General features: G+C 45.5%; 1 protein-coding gene across 4 annotated transcripts in view; it reads left to right on the top strand.

The window, feature by feature from the left end:
• The window catches only part of LOC8042698 (inositol 1,4,5-trisphosphate receptor type 1), a 76,810-nt gene that overhangs the window by 9,380 nt on the left and 44,036 nt on the right, over positions 1-23,394 (top strand). For all 4 annotated transcript variants that reach the window (XM_040498684.1, XM_040223056.3, XM_040223055.3 and 1 more), the window contains exons 17-23: positions 5,571-5,645; positions 5,710-5,793; positions 10,810-10,950; positions 12,316-12,441; positions 14,854-15,054; positions 22,225-22,602; positions 23,043-23,171. In XM_040498684.1, the coding sequence (XP_040354618.1) occupies positions 5,571-5,645; positions 5,710-5,793; positions 10,810-10,950; positions 12,316-12,441; positions 14,854-15,054; positions 22,225-22,602; positions 23,043-23,171 (1,134 nt within the window). The remainder of the gene's footprint in view (positions 1-5,570; positions 5,646-5,709; positions 5,794-10,809; positions 10,951-12,315; positions 12,442-14,853; positions 15,055-22,224; positions 22,603-23,042; positions 23,172-23,394) is intronic.

Raw genomic sequence — 23,394 nt, 5'->3', positions numbered from 1 at the left:
GGTGTGGTGATGTTAGTTCTCATAGCCGTTGCAATTGGCGTCATCGATGCCACCGATGACTGCCATGAGTGCTCGGTGATTCGTGAAGAAAGTGGGTAAGAGCGGTGGAAGTTTCTAAAACTATCCAATAACACGCGTAGCAACTCGGGTTGCCGAGGCTCCCCTCTTTCCGCTCCTCGCGCAGCACGGCCAACGGGAAGACCCGGCTTCCTTAGCCTCGTGCCAAGAGAGGGGGGAAAAAGCTAGGTTTTTTTTTCCTAACGGAGACCTTAGCCGACGGCCTCAAAATCTCTGTAAAGTATCGCTTTAAAAGGTTTCCTTTTTGGTTAATACCTATAATATTTGTGCCTGCTCATCGCCACTGTGAGCATGCTATTGCGTCATATAGAAGACGATGACGATCGGCGAACCCTCGAGATCGCTCGCGCAGCTCGACCCTGATCAAACTGCTGATCCACGATGATTGTCCCGGCTAACCTGACCTGTAAATCTGTAAATAGCCTTCAATGTAATTAAATGTAAATAACAATACCTTATACAGTTAACTGCAGTCGAAATGCACGGTATAAAAAAATTTGATCGTATTCCTATCCTACATCTTTGCCTTTATCGAGGTAGTTTTGAACCACAGTTTCAATCTAACCATATCTTTTCCCTGCTGTAACCACACAAATTGGCAGTCTCCACTAGAAACATTGGATTCTCTCTCATGCTGATGCAGGGTGCAGTTAACTTATCTACATGCTAACTCGATTTTGGATTTCTTTGTTATGAATATGCTACATCAATGTTTGGTGACACAACTGTTCAAAGTACTGGTTATCAAAATGGGCTTTCTAGCCAGGACTTCCCTGGCACACCTCCATAGTTCTTTGGACATCCTTTGTGCCTCTATCGTCTCTGTCTTAAAGTACTACTACCATAAAATACCGTAAGAATGCCCACCCAGCATGAAGAGATAAAGGATGAAATATATAGGGTGGGTGGTCCTTGCGGACGCAACAGCAAAATTTGATCAAACATAAGTTATAAACATTGGGGCACTTGCTACAAACCATGTGGCACGGGAACTGATACTGCAGATCGCGGACACGGTAAATTCCCATTTGACAGTGATATAGACACGTAGGCATTCACTATATGCACTCCCGTCTCATGGGAACAGATACCGCAGACCGCACATGCAACAGATTTACGTGTCACGGTGTGATAAACATATGGGAACCCACTACAAGCTTGTATGTGACAGGAACAAATATCGCAGATTGCGGACGCATCAGATTCGCTTGTCACGGTGCGAAAAACATAGGGGAACCCGCTATGAACTCGCTTGTCACACATATCGCTACTGCCGATCGTGCGGTTCATGTGATTCTCGTCGAACATCACATGATGTTCCACGGGAATAGACCTGTTGCAAAACGTACAGCGCCACAACGGCAGGAAATTTTGGGAACTTTTAATTGGTACAGATCACGCGCTTTCTCGTTTCGTGCGTCCCGGCATCTACTGCCAGCAGCCGTTGCAGCCATCCCGCTCATTCGGCGAGTCGTATGTCGTTGGCGGCGTACCGCATCTGTGGCAGCGTGAAGGCATCGCGACAGGTGAACTTATTTGATTATGTTATTCATCGTAACTTACTTTTACGTATTGAAGTGTCACCGAATCCATTTATTTCGCACCGCAACCGTGGCAGGTTTTGACGAGGTTCGACAAAGCATTGGTGCAGCAGACGGCAGAGCCGATACAAAGGAGAGGGATAAGAGAGGGGCAGCCATTGGCTCGTCGCTCGTCCGACTCGGCTGCTAAAATGTTGTTGCCGTGGTAACCTGCACCTTCGTGTGCCACGTGGTAGAGGGAGGAGAGACACTGAAAGGGGTGCACCAGGGACTCCCATCATTTGTCGCACGGCGCGCGCGGGCTTCTGGGATTTTCGCGAAGGATCTATTCATACAGTGGTAGGTGATGTTTCAGAATTTTCATGTTAGAGATATTTAGCCAGAAAAAAAAATTGATGGGCAACCTCTTGGTTGAGGGCATTCATACAGAATTTCGCGGTAGTGTTTTTTCAGTAGCTTAAGTATGATTCAAGTTTAGCAATATTACCCATCAGTGTTGCAGAATGGGCACCCCCATTTCATTCCAACTCCATTCCGGAGAATTAGAGTTTCCAATTATTCAATTTCTTTCAAATCCTAGGAATGGAGACACCGGGCCCATTTCCATTCCTGGAAGGGAAATTTATAGTCAATGTACTGTATAATTCACGGGTACGGACATGGCCGGCCCCAACGCCCCTCGTTGGCTGGAACAATTCAACAATTCAGTAGACATTCAATAGCTGTCTTTCTTTACTGAAGAAAAAAAGATGACTTAAAGGGGTGTTTTGACCCCCCAAACCACCCCCCTTTTTATGCCACTGCAGCAGGCCGTAGGCCCTAGCTGAAGATCGACACAGCTCGCATAAGAACCGAGCCCATTTCATTCCCACTCCATTCTGGGCGAGAGGCATCAAACTCCATTCCCATTCCATTCCGGGGGCGCGAATGTGTAGGATAATTCAAAACTCATTCCAACTCCGGAGTGGCAACTCCGCAACTCTCTTACCCATTGATGATTGACTATGAGCGAAATGCTTCCTCATCTTTTTTCTATTTTGTCAATTATTGCTAGCGAAGTATCTAAGATCTTGTACTGTTTTATAGCAAGTTGTCGAGATGGGGAGATATTCCTTGGTTGTCCTTGAAGGTGGGCAGGTATTTATCAAGACGAAAACGTTTGTTCTTGTGGACATGGTCCTGGTCCAGCACTTCAAGGACGAGGTCTCGAGAACCAGGTTTTGAGACCCAGGACTTGCCTTGAAGTGAACTGGTTTTGAGGATTGGTCTTCAGGGCCAGGCCCTGAGGACAAGGACTTGAGGGCCAGGACCAGATCTTAAGGACCAGTACCAGGTTTTGAGAATAAGGACCAAGTCTTCAGGGCCAGGACCTGTCTTGAGCTGGACGGGTCTTGAAAACCAGCCTTGAAGGCTAGGTCTCGTGGCTCAGGTCTTGTGGGCCGGGACCAGATCTTAAGGACCAGTAACATATGTCTTGAGAATGCGGGCCAGGTTTTGAGGGCCAGGTCCAAGTCTTGAGTCCTATACTTTTGTTTTTACCTTAATGGGGGGGACACTACCCAGAAAAAACAATTTCTGCAAAAAAAGTTGATTTTGAAAATTGTCATATTTACATCCACCAACATCTAGAGAATACTCCCAGAAAGTTTCACTAGTTTACATTGCATAGTTCATTTTTTATAAATTATTTACTGTCCACTGATGCTGAAGAAAATGTACAGATTGGAGCACTTTGAATGCATTTTTCTCCATTCCACTTTTTGGCATAAATTACACTTTAGGAAAACTCGTTTTGTTATTACGTAACTTGGATTCATTTTATGAGGTTTTCTGGAATGAAATTTTAAGGGGAAGATAGCTATGAGCTTGTATTTTTTATTTTTGTAATTTTTCATGCTCAAGAACTAAAATTTTGGACAAAGGATAGAAATCTAAAAAACAGTATTTGTGTTTATACAGATTTTTTTGTCTTGAAAGACGATATAATATAGAAATATAGCTCCATAGCTATCTGCTCTGAACTGTCCTAAACCAATATAAGACGTTAAACAACAAATTTATAAGTTATTTCAAAATGATAGTTTTCCCATGCAGACACGCTCACTTAGTTTTCCTTCGCAGACACGCTCACCTTCATCTGTGAACATTTGCAATTTTTTTTGTACTTCTCCCAGGTTAAGAAAATTTGGCAGAAATGTTCTCAACATCAACAGAAACAAGCCCTGTAAATGTCATTTAAATAAGAGAAGTGATCCAAACATTCACTTTTTTGGGTAGTGTAGAGATAATAAAAATAAGAAAAGTCATCAATTTCTTTTCTCAAAAAAGTGCACATTTAAGGTGCACATTGAAGGTGGTGTCCCCTTGGGGGGACACCACCTTCAATGTGCTCTTTTTGAGAAAAAAATTTGACTTTTCTTAATTTTATTTATTGTAGTTCAACAACTAATAGTGCACATTCTTGCAAGTTTTTATTGCAATATCTTAAATATTTATGGAGAAATAAAACATTTTTTGTAATCCGACGATGCAAAATCATATGTTATGGAAATGTGAAGCCTCTATGTTTCCTATTTTCTTACAACTGTAGCTCCACACCGGTACACCCTAAAATGATTGTCATACTCTCGTTGAAAAGAGCATTTCTTCACAGTTTTAGTACTAAGCATATTTGTTTTCGAGAGTGAACACTATTGGGCAAGAAGACCATAAAAGTCCAGCTTTGCCGTGGAAGAGGCTATACATGTGGCCAAGGATCGAAAAGCCCACCCCGATTGAACGGAAAACTAACTGAAACCAACATTCGTTTATAGAAAGTCATGCGGGTTTGTCTGCTTTGTATTTCGACACTGCTTGCCCTGCCCCTAATTGCTGACGCTCGTTCGTGTATTGCAAGCATATCCAATTCCTCACTCATTTCATAATCACTGTCCACATATCGACAACAAAATGACGCTCAAAGAAAGTGTTTTAAGCTCGGCTCGCTCAGCAAGGCTGTGCAGGAGATAGGGTGTAAGCAGAAGGCACAACCTTTGCTCTTGGTACCTTTTAGTTGCCACCACAGCCAGTAAAATAAAATGTAATGATGTGAAGACTTCAAATGTTTTTTTTTTTTTTTTCTCAGTTTCTCTTTTTTGCAGCAACTTTTTGTTTTTGGGAAATCTATCATTTCAATGAACTGCCAAATTTATTCTTCGCTGTGGACCTTTATGAACTGAAATTTAATGAGGAATGCGGCTAGATAATTATTTTTCTACTTAAATGAAGTTCTTATTGCCAGAAAGTATGGTTTTGATGAGAAACAAAATGCCCCATTATGTGAAATGCTTTTCAAATCGGCATTTTGTATAGAAAAAAGGCAGATTTCAAAGTAAAAATAGATTGCTGCACCCCCCAAATGTTCTAGTTACAGTTGAAGCTTAGGAATGCTCAATATTTTGCAGCAATTTTTATGATACATTTTCTTGCCAAGTGAGGGGATTTACATCAGCAGCTGTATACCTCCCCCTGCAGCTTATCAAGAAGTTGTCCTTCAGAGATAAAACGTCATGCAGTGCACTTAGGCAACAAGATGAATAGACCCTTTAAACTTCATCAATATTGGGCGACTGGTTTAAAAATCGACAATTGAAGGCGTTGTCACCCCCAAGTCCAGATGCAGCCGACGCAATGAGCCGATGGGACCAATCTGAGAGCGTCAAAAGCACACCACCGTGGTGTTCATCATATTTTTGTACATGTTCTATCATCACTTAACCAATCATAAACAGAAAAAGGCACAGTGACTCCTGCTTTTGACGCTGCTTGATTGGTCCCATTACCATGTAGCGTCGGCTTCATCTGGACTTGAACCGAAACAAAGTATAGTCCTTGTTTGACCCTGGTTCATAGCAGGTTTTATTTGGAGGATGCTGCCAATTTATTCCTCCTCGATTGAAACTTGAATTTCAGGCACGGGAAGAAGACCCAGACCAGGAGACGGACATGGACAAGCGTCTGATCCTGCGGGGAGACTCCCTGCGGCCCGTGAGTGAATCATCGTAGAGGGGCCACAATGAATACGAGGTTTGACAGGACGTGCCTTTTACAGGAGCTGGTGCCAGCCAAAGAGGCGGGGGAGCTTGAGGCGTCACTGAGCCCAACCAGGGCCGACAATTACGTCACCATCCGTCAGGTGAGGCCCCCCCAACTAGAATCTCGCCTTACAGTTGTTCCCACTTTCCTAAAAAACAAAAGGGTTTTGGGTGATGGCAGGATCTGCCGTCTGAATCAGTGAGTTAGAACACGGCAAAAACACCTTGATCCTACGTATAAAGCCAGGAATCATGGAGGTAGGAAGCTTCTGGAGGTGACATGACACCACAAGAGGAGGTGATGCCAAAAGTGGGGAGGGACATGCCCCCAACGATGACCAAAACCAAGAGACGCTATTGGACGAATAGGAGAGCTGACTTAACAGCTGTTTTGGTCACCCTCGGGGCCCCTCTCTTGGTTTTGGCCGTTGTTGGGGGTGCGTCCCTCCACACTTGTGGCTTCACCTCTGGGCCGGTTTTCTCGAAGCGATGGTAAACCCATTTTGGTAAACCATGGTGCCTAGGAAGGAAAAAGTACCTAGGTACTGTAATAAACGGCTGGATATAGAACAACAATAATTATTTTTGATTGGGCAATAAGATGCGCCATCTATCGGTGAAACAAGCATCATTTTGTTTATCCTCTTTTTCCGCTGGTTGTTATCGATCTAGCATGGTATTTTAAGTCAAAATATAGTAATGTTGTACTTGAAACCAATTTATTTGCTTCCGATGGTACGAAGAAATTTTAGCTACTATGCCATAGTTTGTCGACGAATATTCGAAAATCTAAAAAACATTTCCTTCAATATGTTTCGCCATAAACAACGCATAACTTTCCCGTGTTCCTTCTAGTCTGGCAACGCCGGTGCTGTAGTCTCGTTTTTGTTCCTTGCAACGCACGTTTCTGCGATTCCTGCTGATCTCAACTGTTTGCCCTCTCTTCCATTTGCCCTACCGATCCACCGGTGACGAGAAGCTAAGCTTCTCGTCACCGTTGAATCGCTGGCCACCGGGGATATGTAGAAACCCTGAAGCTGTCGGCGTACCGTGGGCGCACTGCGAACAAAAAAAAAAACAGTATAATGTCCCAGCTGTTCACCAGGAACGAAGACTTTATTGAGGATAACCCCCTTTCTTCGCAAAGTAATCGCTGCTCATGAGTTGGTGTGCATAGCGTAACAAATTAAACATGTTAGTATAAATATATACCAACACTTGTTCGCAAAACATTTTTTTACTCACCATAAAAACACTTGCAAGGCTTATGTACCGTCATATGTCTTGGATCCCGGACTGCTGAAGAGTGATGCGTTCGCAGAATGCTGCCGTCTGTTAGTTTAGTAGTCCCTCTGAACTACCGCTTTGCCTGACGTGCTAATAAGTTGATGGTGCATCATTAATATAACAGCCGGATCGAAATGAATGTTCAGCAGAACCAAGCAGAATTATTAGCTCTCGTTGAGCGACGCCACGGCCATTTTGATTCTAGGTACTGCTCCTCCCTCGGCGCCCCTGCTCTCCAAGTCACGTGACCTAGAATTCTCCCTTCTTGGGACAATAGTTAACTTTAAACCACGGTTCGCGTTCGAGAAAACGGGCCCTGGTGGTGTTAAGTCGCCTCCAGAAGCTTCCTACCTCCATGCCAGAAATACACCGAATCTGGACTGAGGAGCTGTCATGAGCTGATATATTTTTTTCCTACTATACTTAACGGTCTGTGCTGACATGATGTCATGAGCGTGTCATGCGAAGGTCAGGTCATGTGATGTCACAGTATCATGTTGTGGTGTCACACAAAATCCTATGACACCGTCACGTCACGTGACGCCATAATTAATTTGTACTAGCGTGATCATGTAACTGGTAGATAATACTACTTAAAGTGATTACACTATACGTATCACTAATCCATTAGGCTTGTGCAATGACATAACCTACAGGGATCGCTTGGTCGTGTAACCTCTCCTGACATCAGGGCGGCAAATGTTTTGCTGCAAATCGAGTACATGGCAGCTCTAACGACACTGATTCAAGCCAATTTGTTGGCGTGGTGGTAGAGCATTAGACTGCGGTGAGAAATACCCGTGGTTCAACTCCTGGCAAGGTTTTTTTTGTAAAGACACTTGACCATGCTATCATAAATGTGTTTTATGCTACGTTTTCTATGAGAAAATTGTCACGGACCAGTGACACGCTGGGAGCATTACAGATGTTAAGATTATAAACGAAGCTGTGTAAAGTTCAAACCCCCAGCGTGGCTCGAACCTGAGTCGATGCAGTGGCAGTCGGATGCTGTAGCCACTGAGCAGCCTACCAGCCCAGCTGGTATGGATGGGTGAATGGGTTTATTTTAATGTAAAAATGCTGGCAACAGTGGCAGGTTTTGAATGAAAATTATTAATAAAATAAAGAATAATAATAATAATAATAATAATAATAACAATAATAATAATAAATAAAAACGTCAATCAATAAATAGATACAAAAGGAAAATAAATAAATAAGGAATAAAGTAAATCAGGAATAAATTAGGTAAAAATAAATAAAACTAACAAGTAAGCAAATTTATTGATTGATTACTAACAAGTAATCAATAAGTAAAAATTGTAAATATAATAATAGAAGTAGGATACTAAAGCAAAGAGAAAAAAACTTTCAGCCTTTCCACTCTCGTGAAGAAGGAAGACCAGCGAAGCTGTACTATGGTGGAAATTAAGTATTTATAAATGTAAGGATTAAGGTGTGATTGGGTACTTGGTTATGTGAAAACCGTATTTTCCCTGGTTGTCTTTGTTATACCACGTCAACCGCCCAAGGCTCATGAACGGGAGTCGAGGAGCCACTAGTCGTTCCTCTACCACGTTCAATCTCGGTAGGTGCTTCGGTATGGGTGGGTACTTGAAGCCGTTCATGGTCGCGAATCAGGGCACCGTGCCTTTGAGCAGGGAATCTCGGCACGTTCTGCACGCCGGTTTTTTGTAGACGTCCGCCGACTCGATACACTGCCACAACGCGCATGCGCCCGTTTCCCGATTCTTCTCGTCCGACATGCCGCCGATTGTGGATAAATCTCCGGCAAACCAGAGTCGGTTGCACACGGCGGACGTGACGCCAAACGGGTTCTCCACGAAATCCAAGGAGGTTATAATGGGCAGGAGGTGGTGCCCTATCCCCAATGCATGGAGCGAAGTGTAACGGAAGTAGGCGTGGCCACGAGCCGCAACGAGCATTTCTTGACCAATGGGAAGCCTAGTGAGTGGGCGCCACCTTTAATTTCGGTGCAAACAACCGCGTTGCCATGACATTTCCGTGGCAACGCGACTGTGTGCACCGAAAGTAATGGCGGCACCCACTGTTATTTGAAACAGCACTTAACGGGAGACTTTTAAACCGGTATGGTCGGAATTGGATGAGATTATTATAAACGAACGCCTGGTTGCCCAGCAGGAAGAAAGTGACTAGAATTGAGACGCTCCAGACGACGCACCGTGAAGGACTTGGCGGTGCGCAACACATTTTTTAATAAACAGCAGCAGCAGATCGCACGAGCATGCATGCAAGCCAGGAGCGCACAGAACAACGGGCTCGCGCTTACAGTTCTGACTTCGCTCGCACATAATGTGGAACTAAGTATAAACACTCACGCTGCAAAGCATTTCCATCGTGGACGCCGACGGCGGACGCTGACCGCATCGCAAGCTAGCCTCGTAAAGCACACGCCGGAGCAGATTAGAAAGCAGACGAACCGCCGGTGCGCTACCCCACGGCCTCGGAACGGGTGCGCAAGGCAGTCTGGGATTAAACACCTCTTCCGGCTTCACTCAGGCTGACGTCATGCCGGGTCCTGTCTGTTTAAACGTCCTTGACGAAATCCCTCCGGAAGCTCGCCGTCGCACTCGGGAACTGTTCAGCCGTTATGGAGTGCTGTTGTCGCCGGGCCTCGCGCTTGCGCTTGGCTTCCGTAGCCCGCCGGCGCCGTTTAAATCGCTGGTTCTGTTCTTGGTGGCGGCTTTCCAGGCGAGCGACGTGCTCTTCTTTCACAAAAGAGTCCGAAACGATGGATGCAGTGGAAGCTGAGGCGACAGCGGCTTCACGTCAGTTGCGGACTTATTAGCGCTGCTGCATGTGTCGCCGCTCCTTCCGCAGCCTGTCTCCTTTCCCTGAAAGGGCACGTGCACGGCCCATCCTGAGTCTAAACCGAAACTGATAAAAGCGTAGGAAACAGCGCGCAAAACAGACAAGGACAAAGAGACACACGTGACGAGCGCTGCGCTCGTCACGTGTGTTTCTTCTTTGTCCTTGTCTGTTTTGCGCGCCTGTTTCGTACGATGAACTCCCACCAACTCGCCCAACTATTCATTCTTCTATGATAGCTGGAAAGGTTGCCGCCATCTACGAGCGACGGCGGCAACCAGACTGGTTGTGTGCTTGCTGCCGTCGCTTATAGATGGCGGTAGCTGTCCAGAGGTTTGTGGAGGTTTGTGTCGACAAGATTTTGGTACCGGACACGATCCTGGGGAACCTAGCCCTTAACAGCTTCGCTGTAAAAAAAAATATGAATGAAGAAATAGATAAAAGAAAAATTGAGAATTCATGCACAAACGACACACGGAGTGTAGTTTGTGTGAGACAAAGACTGTGCTCCCTAGTCTTTGTCTACATCAGTGGTTCCCAACTATTGATGCTTTGCGGAGCCCCTGTGGATCGGCGGAGATGATGGAGGACCCTGCTCTTGGTGAGCGGAAGGGAAAGGTATAGGTTAATTATGATAATGATTTAATAAATGAATATAACTAAGGGGTAGTTGAAGTAGACTTCTCTCATTGACATAAACACGAAAATTGGAATGTTTCTTCCCAATCTGAAAAAGAGAACCTTTATTGCCGGGCTTGACTGATGAGGGAGGGCTTCGAAGATCCCTAGAATGCTTTTGTGCACCCCAAAGGGGGTCTGCGAAACCACTAATCTACATCATCGAGGCCGTATAATTTTTGTAGCAACTTTTTATGATGCTAAGATTTTAATAACCAGCCTATAAAAGCATTCCGCTTTAACAACTTGTAACTTGCGGAAGATTCTACGCCAGTTCAGAGACCTTGGTATGCCCCGGACAGATCCTGGAGCGACTCACGCGGCTGTGCTACCAGACGGGGCCCGGAGGTGCCAAGCGTCAGCGGAAGCACGAGCAGCGACTGCTGCGCAACATGGGGGCACACGCCGTGGTGCTGCAGCTGCTGCAGATTCCCTATGACAGGGTGAGGGGAACGTCTCGTCATGTGGGGCTGTTCGCAGGAACACCTACCTTGAAGACTCTTGGGTCGTACGCTTCTGTGACCTGGGCACTCCCACTGGCCAGACAATGCGAATTGTCTGAACTGAGGAAGGAAACTTGCGTCTGAAAAAGAGGGACTGAAATCAAGACAAAAATTAGAACCTGCAAGAATGGTTGCACACTGCTACATATTTTTGGAAAATGATCCTCACGAGGGCACTTGCTGTGCGGAACTTGCAAGATGTTTCCAAGTTTGGATATTTGGATACGCAAGATGTTTCCAAGCGAAACAGGTCTTGTGAGCTAATTTTATGTGGGCATTCGTGCGCTCCTTCAATTAATGTGCATGTAGCGGGTAAGCGTACCTGATGAAAGGGTCTTGGTGTTTTTTTTACCGAGTAATAACGAAGCAAGTAGAAGTGTTTCGATTGACATCACTGCCTGCAATAGTTCTAGCACTGACACTAGTACTAGCTCTATTTCTACCACTATTACTGGTGATAATGCTAGCTTTAGTTGTACCAGCATTGGCAACAGTACCAGTACTAGCACTATTGCATACTAGTGATAATACTAGTGCTAGCACTGGTGTTAGTTACTAGTCTAGCACTATCACTAGTACTAGCATTATTTCTACTGCTAGTGCTAGTGCTAGTGCTAGCACTAGTGGTACCAGCATTGGCAATGGTACACTAGCACTATTGCATACTAGTGATAGTACTTGTGTTAGCACTGGTATTTGTTACCAGCTCTAGCGCTATCACTAGTACTAGCACTATTTGGGCCACTAGTACTACTAATAGTGCTAGCACTAGTAGTACCATCATTGAGAACATATATACTAGCACTAGCACAATTGCGTACCAGTGTATAGTATAAGCACTAGCACTAGTGTTAGTACTACTATAGTTCTAGTACGACTATTGCAAGCATCTGATCGTACTTGTGCCCCAGACACCTCCTCTGACGCTTCAAGAAAAGCCAGCAAGACCTATATTCAGTTACAGGTTAAGAAACGTTTTTGAGAGACCTATATTCAGTTACAGGTTAAGAAACGTTTTTGAGAGAAAGGAAGGATGGGAAGGAGGAAGCAGACTAAACGCCGAAGAGAGGGGGAGGTTTTCTCCTCTTTTCTCCAGCATTCCGTCTGCTTCCTCCTCCCCAAACTTCCTTGCCCTCGAAAACTTTTCTTAACCTCTAACTGACTATAGTGGTCCCACTGCCATATTTACATTGCTGAGGTTTCGATGGATACATTTTCCTGGCGTCAAGGATGTCGCAGGATAAACCCTTTTGGAAAGTCAGAGGCACCCTGCACGTCCAGCATCGTGGCACTGTTCTCTTCCAGAAGGAAGACTTGCGCATGAATGAGGTGATGCGGCTGGCGCACGACTTCCTGCAGCACTTCTGCCTCGGCAATCATCAGAATCAGGGCTTGCTTCACAAGCACATCGACCTCTTCCTTACACCAGGGGTGAGCCTATCTGTCCTGTGCCAGTCTGGCCGTGTCCCATTCATATTGTAAGCTTATTTGCGTTTTCACTGACAAGCCCGGTAGGAGAGAAATGATGGAGGACGTCTCTTCCGAAGTGGGCATCTCCCCTTTCCCTCTCCCCTCTCTTCTGCCTTACACACAGAGCTCACAGTAAGCACAGTAGATCCTTTTTGAAATTGTACCGCATCTAGTAGTCGCTGTGCCATAGAGGCCACTATATTTTGGGCAGGCACCCTAAGCATGCATATTGGACAGGAGAGCTTCGTCAGCATTAGGCGTGAACCGAGGTCCAGTCGCACGCTTGGTGCTGGAAGCGATGCTTAAACTGTGACAAACTCCAGTGTGGCTTGGTTGTGTTTTGTAAAGGATCTCTGGCACAAAATGCGTGTCTGAGCAGGAAACAAAAGCTTTAACACTACTGTGTTGTGCTGTAATATAGATTTCTTTACGAAGAAATCTTCATCCCATGACTGACACCCAAAGACACAAATCAAATTACATGTTGTGGTGATATGGTTGTTTCTGGGTGACACAAGAAACAACCATAAACACTATCCACTATTTACTGAACAGAAATGTTGAAACTAAACAATTGTATCAATGCTCTAATTCCATGAAGACTCGAAAACATCACATTATGTAGCGCAATCTCTACCACACATAACTTATCTCATTCTCTAAAAATGTTTTTTTTTATTTATCCTCCATATGTAATTTATATAATGATGATGCAAATTTAGTGTAGCCTTTAAATTTTCTTTCAACCATTACCATATTTTTATTACGATTGTTTTGCAGTGGTCTTTCATTCCTTCTTTCTCACTCTCCAGCCGATGACGTTACCCATTATGTTGACTTCAGTAAATCACCAGCTTGCATCAGTCTGCAAACAGCCTAGAAAACATTATTGTTCTAAAACTATCTTTTACATGACAGCTATTCGAGACTAGGAAGCGACAAATTTCTTGGCAGCCCTGGACTGAAAAAATGTAGTATTAGGAATAGATTTGAGTATCGTGAAATATTGGTGCACTGAAGCGATATTTCATTATAATCAGTACCAAGTCAATTGGAAGTATTTCCCTTAGTTATGCATAAAATCCAATAAAACTTTTTAGTCTTGTTTTGCTTTTGGGGCTGATTTCAAATGTAATTTTTTTAGTAAGACAATTACTTCTCGAGATAATTGAAAATCTCTGGCCATTGTTTGGAAAAACAAAAAAAAAAATATTTTTTTCAACTGGAAGTACTAATAACATGTGGTTAGATACTACACAGTATAAGGAATACAATGTTAGAAGTACTTCTCAGATTGGGCCATTATTGGCGTTTTTAGAACGCACGAGAGTTCAGCATTCAGTCTGTGGTTGGCAAAAGATAAACAATAGGGCAATTAAAATATTTTGTTATCCTGAATTAAAAAAATCTACTTCCAACATAGTATGCTTTGTACATCTACCCACATGTCACAGAAAATATTATAGTTCTACTTGCCTTAGAGGTTGAGATATCCCTCTGCCAAATTTGCAGAGTAGTACAAAGTTTGTGCTTTGAAAAAGTGAGGAAGAAATATGTACATATTTGTCACACCATCAATAGTTTCACAGGCACCAGGAACATAGGCAACTTGACTGCTGGCACCTGCCCAATGCCTAGTAGGCACCAGAAATGTAGTCCACTTGACTGCTGGCACCTCAGTGGTGTTTTAGAGGGCTCGTTGCATGTTCTCCGCCGACGTGTGCTTGTGTGCACATGCTGCCGCAACAAATAGGATTGCGCGTTTGGACCTTTCCTTTGTGCGGTATTTCTGCGCAACTAACGTGATGAAGGAAGCAGTGGTGACGTGAAATTGAAGACAAAATGGTGCTCTTTCAAATGAGACCAAGATGGTTGCGATCGCGACCGTGGAACGGCAGCTGTGTCTTGCGGTAGAAGCACCATTTAAGAGTCAACTTCGATGCAAATTTATCGTGCATGGGTCTTATCAATTGATATTATGTCTTAAATATTGATCTAAATAGTTTGCTAATCGGAAAAAAAAATAGCTGTACATTTAGAAAATTCCTTTCCGAAAAAAACATTTTTGTTGCGATTTTCTACGCCTAAGGACCTACAAGGGATGAGAGTGTCTTCAGCTGTTTCAGCAATTTTTATTTGTTACACCAAGCTTGTTGATTTGTACATGCCCGGAGCAGACTTCGTTAATTTGAAACTGCTGCTGAAAACTGCTTCATTTTCACGAGGAATAGAATGAGAACTTGACAAGAACTTGTTACATGGCGAACTTTGTTGGGTCAATGTTTGTCCTCTGAGAGTTTAGCTGTACCAACATATATATCTTAACCTTCTGCTGTTGCTAACCTCTGTTTCCTCTGGTGGCAAATGTTCCAGCTGTTGGAGGCACAGACATTGTGCAGCGTCTTCAAGGACAACGTGGCCTTGTGTAGTGAAGTGACAGAGCGAGTGATCCAGCACTTTGTGCACTGCATCGAGACCCATGGGCGGCAGGTGCAGTACCTGCAGTTTCTGCAGACAGTGGTGAAGGCTGAGGGACAGTACATCCGCAAGTGTCAGGACATGGTGATGCAAGAGGTGAGCTCAGTCACACCGGCCGGGCAGAGGAGCATGGCTGCCCAGCATGGCTTCATGTTATCGGGCGAAGGATACAACTTGTCAAGCTGCTGCCCCACTCATTTATCGGCGTTTGGCATAAAGCTGAGGGCTGGAATTGTTTAAACGGCTTTGCCAGTACCTTTCTTTAATTTTTACTTGGAAAGTTTGTGGCACGCTTTTAAGCAGAGATGTGTAAAAATAAAATTTTCGAATGTGAATTGAATACAAATACTAGTAGGAATCGATTGCGAATCGAATAGAATATTTGTTTATATATGAATAGATTGCATTTAATGTGATTTGAGCAGAAATACCTTAATTAGTCAGTGTTGAGAGTGTTGATATACAGTCGAATCTCGTTTATTTGAACTTGAGGGGGACCGAAAATTTGTTTGAATTGAACGGAGTTCGAACTAAAGAAAGCTCATTAAAGGGAGTACTTACATGTAGCACTGTGTTGGGCGGCGCATGTGCACTGAGCTAACACATCAGTGGCGAATTCCGGGACATTTATTTACACCGATCACCAACGAAAGTAACCCGTGATGCACGCCTGTGCGCGGTCCAAACATCGCTTGGAGCTTGGAGACTAGCTCTAACATGGCATCAGCATTCTCTTGGCACTGGAAGTAGTGCGCGGTTTTGTCCAGCGCTGACGCTACGTCAGTTGCACTAGGTGGGGGAATTTCTTCGCTGGCATCAGAATCTTCGCCACTGAGGGCTGAAGGGTCTTCAGATGTGGTGTGTTGAGGGCACGTAGCCTGAATGACCTCGGGGATGCTTGGAATCCAGATAACGTCAGTCGCGCGCCCACCGAAAACACGCTGAAGCGCAACAACGCACGAGTGCAAGGCAAGAAATGTAACTGTCGCGCTCCCACCGAAAACACGCCAAACCGCAGCAACACACGAGTGCAAGGCAAGAAACGCAACTGTCGCGCTCCCGCCTAAAACACGCCGAAGCGCAGCAATGCGCGAGTGGAAGGCAAGAAACGTAACTGTCGCGCTCCCACCGAAAACACACCGAAGAGCAGCGGCTCAGCACCGTCAACGGTAGTGATGGGACGAATCTTTATCCGAATCGAGATTCGGAGCCGAATCTGAAGATTCGGAAAGATTCGGAAAAGTAGCCGAATCTCAAGCGATTCGGAAAAGTTCGGAAAGATTCGGAGCGTTGTCATGGTTGCCAAATCACGTCGATGTGTGTTTCAACTTTTCGTGACATTAAATTCACTAAATTCTACAAAGTTCACGAAATAATATTGTAATATAATATCAGAGTAATAAATAAAATGTTCCGCTTTGTTAATATTATTTTGGATGTTTATCGAGAACGGTAGCCTAGCCAGACATCGCGGAAAAATTGGTTTCGGTTCTGGATGACGACCCAAATAGGCATGTTGGTGCACGCACGTGGAAATACAAGCGCATGTTTTCATCGCCGCAAGAGATCGATGCCGTACATGCTGTTCGGTACAGACACATTTTTGCCCATAATTACTGTCGCAGTGGCACACACCACATAAGTGAGTATGTTCGATTCGATTATCTCTAACGAGTGCCCACTGAGGTATTTCTATTGGAACACGGGAAACAATCTGAAACTCCTGGTTAATGCAGGCTTTCCGATTTAGTGTTTGTTTACGAACAATGAAGTTGCGTTAGACTTCATTGTTGTATTTCTTTTTCATCAAATAAAGTTCATGTATACAAAACTTGCTGCCGAGAACAGAGAAACGAGTTCTCCCCCCCCCCCCCCCGTTGCCAGTACGCGGCCTAAGTTGTGACGCCTTACAGGTATAGACATACGCAGCTCTAGAGAAGGAGACGAATCATTTCCTTGCCTGAATATATATTTATTGTGCGTTGCGCCAGGTTACATATAATACACAGCGTTTCGCTACATTTTACCGATCACCGCGAAATCGCACAGAAAGCGAGACCGTGCATTGGTTAGGCCTACGCCAACCACACCGATCAGCTCGCTGGACCTGGGCGCGTGCCAGGGTTTACAATGACAGCACAGTACATACCATACGCTGACATAAACAACACGAAATCTGGTTATATGCAGGAACAGTACCTAAGAAGAGCACAACTGACCGCATTCGCGAGGTTTACGACAAGCTTCGTGCTGCCGCCTGCATCCAGCGACGAACCTGACGAATCTCCGAATCTGCCGAATATTCGTCGCGAAAAGTTCGGAAATTTCCGAATCTGTCCGAATCCGAATCTCCGGTGATTCGTCCCATCACTAGTCAACGGGCACGAGAGAAAACGACAACAGCCCAGTGTTGCCAACCTATTTTTCAAAAATACCCCACGGCAGCGTCCAGAAAACCCTACATTACCCTACGAATGTTTCTCATTACCCTACGTTTTACCCCACGAGGCAAATCTTTGTTCAAATAATACTGTTGCATGGATTATGATGATACAGGGTAATATTAATACAGTACAAAGCGACAGGGCACGCATGGAAGCGCATACCTGCGTTATTCTAGAACACCATGCTTGCATCTTGCAATGTGCGCTGTGTAGCATCAGCAAAACAGTGATGTAGCGAGCGCACAGACATCCCCAACCAACATGTTTAGTCGATTTGTCGTGAAATTAAAAACTGGGCTACGCGGAACCAGCACTCGTGGCGACAGACAAGGCGGCTCATTACAAAAGAAGCTAATCCGAGTACCGCCTCGGGATTCGTCATACTAAGGTACAGTTTCGACAAACTAGGTTTTTACAGCAGGGGAGGATAGGAAACCGGCGGCTCTCCGTATTCGCTAGAATGTCATTCGACGAAACGTCATTGTTTCGGCTTCGTTCGCTAAAACGTCGTTCGCTCAAGTGAACGCCTCCAGTCCCCGGGATGCACTCACTTAATTAAATGACGTTTTAGCGAACGCCCACGCTGCACCGAATGACACTTTAGCGAATAGTCGGACGCCGCGAAGCGGCGTGTTCGGGTGGGCCAAATGGGTTCACATTCTTGTAATGAGGCGCCGCAGACTGTCGCCGCGAAACGGCGTGAGCGCAGCGCGGCCCCCGTTATTCGCTACAACGTCGATTCGCTCAAATGTCGCTGTTCGCTAAAACATCATTCGCTCAAGCGATATGGACCTGTCCTGGGTGGGCTCGGGATGGTTCCGCCTGCGGTGTCACGTGTTTCGCAGGTGTAACAAGGACCGCCGGATGGACCAGTCATCAGAAAAAAATTGGCGGGACCATTTCCACTGGGAAGATACCTCTTCTGGCTCCAAACTTCCTAAGCGCAACTCCACCTCCTCCCACCCCCCACTTGCTCTAGCTCTCCAATACTCTCCAACTTAGGGAGCCTACATACTCCAAATTGGTGTGTGGTGCTCTCAGTTAGCAGGTCGTGCAACTTGGATTCTTTCGTTTGGCATGATGTTGTGGTGTGGCAGCACACGGGTTGTAAAGCTATGCAAAACTTGTGCGGCAGCTTTTTTTTTTTTCTTTTTTTTCTTTTTTTTTTTTGTTATGCTCGCCGTTGAAGAAGCAACGTCTGAAAATACCCTACTTTTGGCGGGGAAATGGCCGGACGGCCCTACAGCCCTACAATATACCATAAATGCCTAAAATACCCTACAAGTAGGGTAATTACCCTACGGTTGGCAACACTGCAACAGCCCCTGCCAGCACCACACCGCTCATCGCAGCATTCAAGGTCACCACGTGGTTGGTTGTCATGGTTACGTGGAACTGAAATCGGGAGTAGCAGCTGGCGTACGGCGTAGCGCGGCCACACGGTCGGGTCGGAGGCGCTGCCACGTGAGTTAACCCGCTCCTGAGAGCAAGGTCGGTGGCGCGGGATGTTCGAATTAGCTGGCGCGAACGCTTAAGCGTTTGAATTACCGGGCGTTTTCGCACAATGGAATACATATGGTGCGGACCAGACCACAGCGTCAGTTTGAATTAACGAGATTCGACTGTAACTGTGAAAAGAAACAGCTTTTTGCATGAGAAGCAAGAAGAAATGTCTGAGACCACAAAGAAAACCAACATGCTTCGTCACATCAGCTGTTCCTCCGATCATGTCCCGTGCATAGCAGTGAGAATGGGCACGACGCTCCGGTGCTAAGCATTGAAGCTCAATGAGAAAGGGCTGTTGCAGAGTGGTGAAGCTTGATGCGAAAAATCTGGGAATTCTGAAGACATTATTCATAATTTTTGAATGTTCGAATAAGCTGGAGTACTTAAAATAGTAAAAGTGTGCTGTAAATCTAACTGAATAGCAAATTTCACTATTCACAATTTATTTGAAGCCTGAGTCTTGGCACACCCCTACTTTGAAGGGACCATGAAATTATACTTTTTATTTAGCTAAGTGCTCAGAATAGGCCTTCATTCATAAAGTTTGGCATGGATGTCAGTTTGTGTTTACATGTGCTGGGTTTTGGAAAAAGATGCCTTTATGAGGCTCACATTTTTTTTTTAGAGCGCAGCCCTTAGTTGCTTGTTTCTGCATATAGCGGCGTCGCCGTCAGCTTTCAACTGCCCCGCTAAATTTAGCGGGAAGTTGAATTGGTGTTGAGCTCACGTGACGTCAATTTTCCTGGTAAATCTAGCGCAGATACTGAATTTGTTCATGGGTGACGTGACACGAAGTATTGTGACGTCATTATCCCCACTAAATTTAGCGGGGAAACTGAATTGGTGTTGAGGTTACGTGACGTCATTTTCCCCGCTAAATTTAGCGGGGAAACAATTGGTGTTGAGGTTGTGTGGTGTCAATTTTTCAGCTAAATTTAGTGGAGGAACTGTGGGAGGAGGGGAGGGTAGGGAAAAGGAGGAGGAGGAGGAGAGACTTTTGTACCCTCCCCTCCTCCTCCTCAAGAGCTGCACTCTAATTTCGCGTTACAGAGATTTGTAAATGTCTTTCATTTTTTCCTTCTCAACTACCCATATTTTCTCTTATCAAAGCATAGAAAGAGGATATTTCTCGGTGCCAAATAATCCAAATTGTAGGGCTTACTTGTGGTTGAATGCAAAGGGGCTGTAAGCATCAGAACTAGTAGAACAAAAAAAAGAAAAAAATAACAAAATTGCCGCAGCCGATAGGAGCTTCGGCTCTTCAAACATTGCAGAGGGGACCTGGTTGTCGAACGCAGGAGAGAAAGACCACCCGATTTCTGACTGCCAGCTACCATCTCATGGTCCTTTTGGATGTTTCTTAGCCCACAAGTTCCTCCAGGAGCTACTTTGCTCGACATTTTGATGGTTGGCTGCGATATCCACGCAACAAACCGAAATTTCCTTATCGTGTGAACGACTTTTACACGTTTTCACGAATGGCCGTAACGTGGCTCCATTGGCACATTCTAATTGTCTTGCTATAGCGTGCTCTTATGGGCCGAGCGAGTTAATGGCATGCAAGCAGTGCATTGTGAAATAAACATATATAGCGCAAGGAACAGACGAGGTCACGGACATAAAGACAGGACTAGTGCAAATCCCGTCTCTGTGCTCATGTCCTTGTCTGTTTTTTTCACTATTTACGTATATTATGCTTAACTAGCTACAGTCGCTGACAAAGTTAGAAAGACAGAGAGTATCTCTAGAACGCTCGGCCCCCAACGTCCACTCGTTGCCTTTCTCCGTGCTTCGACTGCATGCACGCTCTAGAGGCTCGGGAGATGCCGAAGCATTACTGAAGGTAGGGAGCTCACACTGAACACCTCTCCATCGTTCTCATCTTGTTGGTGACTATAGCCCACCTTGTTATGGTAGACTTCCGTTATTTCAAACTCCAGGAAGCCACGAGGTTTGTTTGAATTATTGAAAGTTTGAATCATCAGAAATTTATCTACATATGATGTAAGATAAAATTATTATTTGTTATATGATTGGTTACAGATACAAAGCAGATATATTATGATTCCCTCTACACAGGCCTACTAATCATAAGCAGGTATACCATGCACAAAACATTGGTGAAACGTACGACAAGTTTATTCAGCCCTCAAAAATGTTCTTTATCGTGGCCTGTTCAGACTGCACATGACGCTTCAAAACAAACTTAAGTTTGTTGATCCAGCAAAAAAAGTTGTCTTTTGTAGACTATTAAGCAGGAGGCACACGAGCGATGAAAACGGGGGCCACGTGAAAGTTTCTATAGCAACTTGCACGAACGCTGTGACGTGGACGTGTGCAGAGGCCGTGATGTGGCAGCATGGCATAAGATGCTATGGAAACTGCAGCACAGCCTCTGTTTTCACTGCTTGTGTGTCCCCTGCTTTAAAGTAACTGGATCATGGGAAAGTAGCTCCAAGCTCCCCGTATGGTCGCCATTTTGGCTCATGAAATGAGCAATTTCCCTTTGACCTTTTCATTCTTGGTGAGCCAATCTAAATTTGCTGGTGACGGGTAGCTTTATAGAGACATTTCTTGTATACTGAGATTTTGCTATTCACTCACTGGCGAAACAAACGTACATCTTCGTACCACCACCACAGGCGGTGTTGGTTCTTGGAGGCATTGAAGAATAATATTCCTGTTTTAAAATATGCATGAAGAACAATATAATTGTACGAGACCTGCGGAGGAGGCCATGATTGTATACACAGTGCCAAAGACACTTCTATTGGCGAGGAACGCCTTCAGTACGATGATGCTTCATGGAGGTCTTGGTGCGACTGGATTCAAACGACCCTCTCGAAGCTTAGAAGATTTGAAAAGGCCAAATGGTGATTGCCATAACAACAGAGACCGATTAGCCGATCGCCTTGCGGAATTTTGGTCGTCTGTATGTTAGCATTTGTTTGTGTTCGGCTAGCAGGCAGGGAAGGCAATGGCGTTACTTTCCCAGAATCCAATGACTTTACTCTGCTTTAGCCCCATTGAGTTTCGTACCGAGCACCGAGGCACTGCGGAGAAGCAACATCCGCGGAAGCGAGCTCCGCAAGTGTTGTTTCTCCGCAGTGCACCAGTGCTCGAAAAGAAGCGCGCTCAACGGGACCTCGAATACAAAAAGTATGAAGTACACGAAAACGCCGTTCGAATTAGCGGCTCGTAAATACATTGAAAACATAGTGGAATAACCCAAATTTTGGCCCAAGCTTTATTATTGAACAGCAAGCTTGATGAGCGCTTCGGGAGTCGTCTCAACAACAGGGGGCTCTCGACGCAGCTGGTGGGTGCCGGCGAGGAGGCGCTGGTGCTGTACAACGACAAGGGCTCGTGGGGCCAGCTGGTGGAGCTGATGCGGTCGGAGCGCCAGCGGCTGGACCCCGGCGGCCCCCTGCGCTACCACGTGGACCTGGTGCGGCTGCTGGCCTGCTGCACGGAGGGCAAGAACGTCTTCACCGAGATCAAGTGCCACTCACTCCTCTCCCTGGACGACATCTGCCGGGTGGTGTCCCACCCGGACTGCTTGCCTGAGGTCAAGGAGGCCTATATCAACTTCCTCTCGCACTGCTTCATCGACACGGAGGTAGAGATGAAGGAGATCTACGCATCCCACCACATTTGGACGCTGTTCGACAACTTCCTCGTCGACGTGGCCATGGTGAGTGGACTAATGCACTTACCGCTTCCTCTAAAGTGGTCCCTCAATTTCCACCCGATGACGTCTTACAAGTGTTGCGTTGCATGCCATGATCTTGGCTGTGGCACTGCCGCAGAAGGGGATGCAGCCATTCTGCTGCAGGTACCTCTGCAGCCAGACAGTCGACGGAAACCAAAGCAGACGCGAGTTGGGATGCCACCACGACGGCGATTCTCGCGTCTGCTTACCCTTTTTGCCACCATTTCTACGACCAACCGTCACGGCATCCGAAAGCAAGACGTGGCAGCTCCCATGACGGAACTCGTGGCCACTTTGGGACCGCTTTTGATGCAGGGGCGGGGTAGGACGGCAAACGCGTCAGTCAAAGACTCGTGCCAAGCATCGCGTCAAGGTCGTTGCTGGAGGGGCGATGTTTCTGAAGAAGTGACTTGGGTTCGCAGGTGTGCAATGCCACCCACGACCGGCGGCATGCGGACCAGCTGCTGGAGGGCTACGTGACCAACTCGGTGATGAACATCATCACCACCTTCTTCAACTCTCCCTTCTCAGAGCAGAGCGCCACCGTGCAGGTGGGCGTTTGAACATTTGCTTGGGCTGCTCTGTTTGCATTATACTACAGTAGAACCTTGTTAATTCAAAGTCAGTCAGACTGCGAAATATTGTCGAATTAAGCGAATTTGCGAATTATCCACGAGCGAAAGAAAACGACTGAAGATTGTGCGCAAAGCCTTGAATCTCGAAGGAAACATTTTATTCAAAACGAGTCGTCAAATCGAGAGAACATCACCTGAA

This window comes from Ixodes scapularis, unplaced genomic scaffold (genome assembly GCF_016920785.2).
Source record: "Ixodes scapularis isolate PalLabHiFi unplaced genomic scaffold, ASM1692078v2 PGA_scaffold2__306_contigs__length_199485367, whole genome shotgun sequence".
In the NCBI taxonomy this organism is placed as follows: domain Eukaryota; kingdom Metazoa; phylum Arthropoda; class Arachnida; order Ixodida; family Ixodidae; genus Ixodes; species Ixodes scapularis.
Note: the sequence above shows the minus strand (reverse complement) of the source record. Positions and strands in the feature narration are given on the sequence as shown.